The sequence below is a fragment of the Rhagoletis pomonella genome, unplaced genomic scaffold (genome assembly GCF_013731165.1).
Source record: "Rhagoletis pomonella isolate Grant_MI unplaced genomic scaffold, Rhpom_1.0 Rhpom_scaffold_00011, whole genome shotgun sequence".
In the NCBI taxonomy this organism is placed as follows: Eukaryota; Metazoa; Arthropoda; class Insecta; order Diptera; family Tephritidae; genus Rhagoletis; species Rhagoletis pomonella.
Window position 1 is genome coordinate 29,916,655 of NW_023458565.1, and position 4,588 is coordinate 29,921,242.

The 4,588-nt window shown below is 38.2% G+C and overlaps 1 protein-coding gene across 1 annotated transcript in view; it reads right to left on the reverse strand.

Moving 5' to 3' along the window:
- The window catches only part of LOC118746968 (calphotin-like), a 5,662-nt gene extending 1,711 nt beyond the window's left edge, over window positions 1-3,951 (reverse strand). The window contains exon 1 of the mRNA XM_036480963.1: window positions 3,365-3,951. Within this exon, the coding sequence (XP_036336856.1) occupies window positions 3,365-3,951 (587 nt within the window). The remainder of the gene's footprint in view (window positions 1-3,364) is intronic.
- Between the last annotated feature and the right edge of the window lie 637 nt (window positions 3,952-4,588).

Genomic DNA, 4,588 nt, shown 5'->3' on the forward strand with positions numbered 1-4,588 from the left:
GTCGCCTTGCCTAAAACCAAATTTGGTCTCAAACGGAGCGGAGAGTTTATCCAAATTTGGACCGATACTAAAAGTGGAGCTCAGAGTCAACAAGCTTTGCAAATTTAGGCAAAGCGTCAAAGAGTCAGCTTTCCTTCGGGCTATCAAAATCGACGAAAAGGGTAAAGTCGACGCGCTGTCCAAATCAAGGCCAAAATCGCTTAGCGATTACAGCCCCAAATAAGAAGAAGAAGAAATACTAGTAATTTTTAGCAAAAAAAAAACCGACTTCAACTCCCATATAAAAAAAAAATATATATATATATCTCATGATCCGCTGATCGGATCTTAACCAGATTAGTATGGGACCACCTCTGAGACACTACCTTTCCGATGCAAAAAGAATTATCGAAATCGGTTGACGTGGTCCAAAGTTATGCGGTAACATACATAAAAAAAAAAAAAAAAAATATTCCGACGAACTGATAACCTCCTCCTTTTTTGGAAGTCGGTTAAAAAATATCACAACAAAGTGGATGTAACGCGAGATCTGTTCCGAAAATATTTTTTTACGAGGATTCTAAAACGATGTACTTCAAAATAACCTTGAAGAGTGTTGCCACCTTTTAAAAATATTAAAATCAATATCTACAATTATTAAGTTGCATGAAATATTTTTGTCTGGGTATTAAACTAGAGAGGGTTAAGAAAACTTTATTTGAAAAATGATTCTTGAGAGTGTTGCCATCTGTTTTGAAGCTCATAATCATTTTAATTAACAAGTTAAGTGAGGTATTTTGTATGGGAATCAAATAAACGAGAATCCTAAGAAAGCTTCATATCGAAAAAATTGTTGATGAGGGTCGCCACCTGTTTGGTAATTCAAGATCAGTTTATGTAATGGTTTAATTAAATATTTTATTAAATGCATCAAATGAGAGAAATTCAAGAAAGGTCTATTTCGTAACTACTTTTGAGGAAGGTGGCCACCTGGTTAGAAATTCAAAATCAAAATTAACAAGGTAAATAAACTATTTTAATATAGGTGTCGAACGAGAGAGATTTTAACGAGGTTTATTTCATAAATATTTTTGAAGATATGTCAACTCTTTGTTTAAAAACTAAAAATATATTTTGTCAAGTTTAATGGAATATTTTCATATGGGTGTCAAACTAGATAGGTTTAAAAAAGTTTCATTTAAAAAATATTTATATAAGATAGTTGCCACCTGTTTCGAAACTTGACGGAGGTTGCCACCAGGTTAAAAATTCGAAATCAACTTAATTAACAAGGTATATGAAATATTTGGATATGAGTGTCAAACGAGAGAGATTTAAAAAGTATTTATTGCAAAAATGTTTTTCAAGATGGTTGCCACCTGTTTAAAAGCTCTAAATCATTCAGTAGTTAAATTAAGTATTTGCATACGGGTGTCAAAATAGATAGTTTTAAAAAAGTTTCATTTAAAAAATATTTTTGAAGATGGTTGTCACCTCGTTAGAAACTCCAAGTCAATTCTAATAAGTTAGGGTTAAGTATTTTGATATGGGTGTCAAACGAGATAAGTTTAAGAAAGGCTTGTTTCGGAACTATTTTTACGGAGGTTTCCACCCGGTTAAATATTCAAAATCAACTTAACTAACCAGATAAATTAAACATTTTAATAAAGGTGTCGAACGATAGAGATTCAAAAATAATTCTAAAGATGGATGCCACCTGTTTAGAAACTCCAAAGAAATTTTATTAAGTTGAATGTAATGTATTTTTATGGCTGTAAAACGAGACAGGTTTAAGTAAAGTTTATTACTTAATAAATTTTGAAGCTTTATTTTTAAAATACTTTTGAAGAGGTTCTACCAGTTTAAAAAATCCAGTTATATACTGGACTAACTTGCCAGAGGTACGCCGACGACATTGTAACAATATGCAGGGGGAAATTCGAAAACAACCTGGGGCTGAATGTAAATCCAGGAAAGAGTTGGGGCTGCACACCAAAGATACTGAGATGGATCTACACGACAATAGTATGACCCATGATAGCTCATGGAGCCATCGTTTGGGTCGATAGAACTTCACAACTTGGACCAATCAAAGTGCTCTCCAAGATACAAAGGCTGGCATGCGTATGCCTAACGGGAGCCATGAGAACTTGTCCAACCGTATCCTTGGATGTTCTATTAGATCTTACCCCTCTTCATATTAACACACAGACTTAGGCGAAGAGAGCTTTACTACGAATGACTGATACCAATATTGGGGCAGCAGGGTGTCTTAGTCGTGGGAAGTTGCGTATTGTTACGAAAAAGTTCCCTGAAATTGCAATACCGAGGGATACCATGCATCCGAGGTTAAGCTTTACAAAAAGGTTTAATACTGATCTGAGTAATAAGAAGAGCTGGTCAGGCATATCCGAGACATATCGGATAAACCAAAACATGATTACCTGGTATACTGATGGCTCATTGACCGACGAGGGTACCGGGGTAGGAGTAGTTGGACCGAGATTAAGATACTCGGAACCCATGGAAAAACATATGTATATTTTCCACGCTGAAACATACACCATAGAAAGATGCGCGGACTTTAATATCAAGCGAAACTACCGCAATCAGAACATCGCGATCTTGACTGACAAGCTATCAAGGCCCTCAGATCTCACCAGGTAACATCTAAACTGGTGATGGAGTGCCTCGCTAAGCTGAATACTCTTTGTCTGTACAATCGGATTTGGGTTCTCTGGATTCCGGGACATATTGGTATTAAAGGAAACGAGATTGCCAATAAACCTGCGAAGAAAGGTGCATCAACCCCTTTCACCGCCCCACAGCCTTTCTGCGGCTTGGGAAAAGGGGCACTCTCTGAACTAGTTCGGCTAGAGGAAGAGGCTCAGAGGAATCGCTACTGGGATAATCTACCAGGTGTAGAGCAGTCCAAAGCACTTTTAGGAACATATAACCTAAAACGCTTCGAGGAATGTACGAGCTTATCAAAGAATAACTTAAGAATTGTTACAGGAATCTGTGTCCTGTCGACACAGCAGGCTGAACTATCACCCAACTAAACTGGGAATTTACTCGCATGAGCGATGCAGATTTTGCAAGGATGGAAAACGAGACTGCACAGCACATCTTAGAAGAATGTCCTGCACTGATGCATGAAATCCGTGGATTTAGGTTCCATACTAAAGTTTCTCTCGGATACTGCATTAATGGATACATTATAATCCATTAAGGGGGCATTGATTTGCTAAAACAAAACGATTTTTTTTTTAATTTTTATGCTTAAGTTCGGTAGAAAACAATTTATTCAACAACAACTAGTAAAAAGTAACAATTTTCAATCTAATTTAATTGGATCACAAATATATGCAGCGAATTTATTTACCAACCCCAGTGAGTGCCGAAACCATCGAAGCTCATGTGAGAGGAAGTCTCAGCTGGAGAGTAATGCACTGCGACAGGTGCGGCATGATGGTAAACGGGAGCAGGAGCAGCGTAGGACACAGTCTTCGCAACAGCTGGGGCAGCATACGTCACAGTTTTGGCAACAGGTACCTCGTGCTGATACACAGGAGCAGGTGCAGCGTAGGTGACAGTCTTGGCGACAGCTGGCGCCGCATAGGCTAGAGTTTTAGCAACTGGAGCGGAGTGTGCATAGTAAGCGGTTGGAGCTGGAGCAGCATAGACCGCTTTAGCTACAGCAGGCGCTGCGTAAGTGACAGTCTTGGCTACAGCAGGAGTGTATACATTATTGCTGACGCGAGTATCCGATTTGTGAACGCTGGAGTAGGGAGTTTCAATGGTCTTCGAGTACTGTGAGACAGTTCCATCGAAATTGCGTACGACGTTCTGGTGGCTGGAGGCGACGGCATCGACGGCGGGATTAGCGTAGTGGGCGTAGGTGACGGGCTGCAGCAAACCGGCGCTGGCAACGGCCAATAGAGCTGAGAGTACAACAAATTTGAAAGCCATTTCTATAAATTGGTTAATTGTGTGTTTGCTTTTAACTGAAATTGGTGCTGTAATGTTTGCAGTAGATTGATCGATCGGCGACTGATACTGTTTTGGTTGTAGCATGTTGCTTTTATACGATTTCAGTCAAGTGAATTTAGAAATGTGCGACTGAGCATTTGAGGGTGGCACTGCATAGACCCACAAATACGATCGTGTAGCAGGTCAGTCTTGAATAATGTGACCTTGTCTGTTACTTTCTTTTGAACATTTTTATATTACCGCTAATTGGGTTACTTTAATGCAGCAGCAAGGAAACAAGTTATTGCAAACGTATAACGAATATATTTGGTAAAATTTGATTTGTATGATTGTTATATTTCAAAATTTGTATACAGGTTTTTTACTTAAACGGCATATATCTACAAATTGGTCCAGGTTGCACTAATGGTAAATGTCGCGCCAGTGCAAAAGGCAGAAGGTTTGTTGTCTGCAAAATGATATTTTTAAGAAAACAAAAGAAATAAAAATCATATATTGCTTTCGGTATGATTTACCGATTAGTTCATATAAATTTATGTATCCAAATGATCGTTGTGTAAACAGTAATTTATTTTCACAGGGCAATTCTGGCTAAGATAGTCGAAAGTCTTTTGTA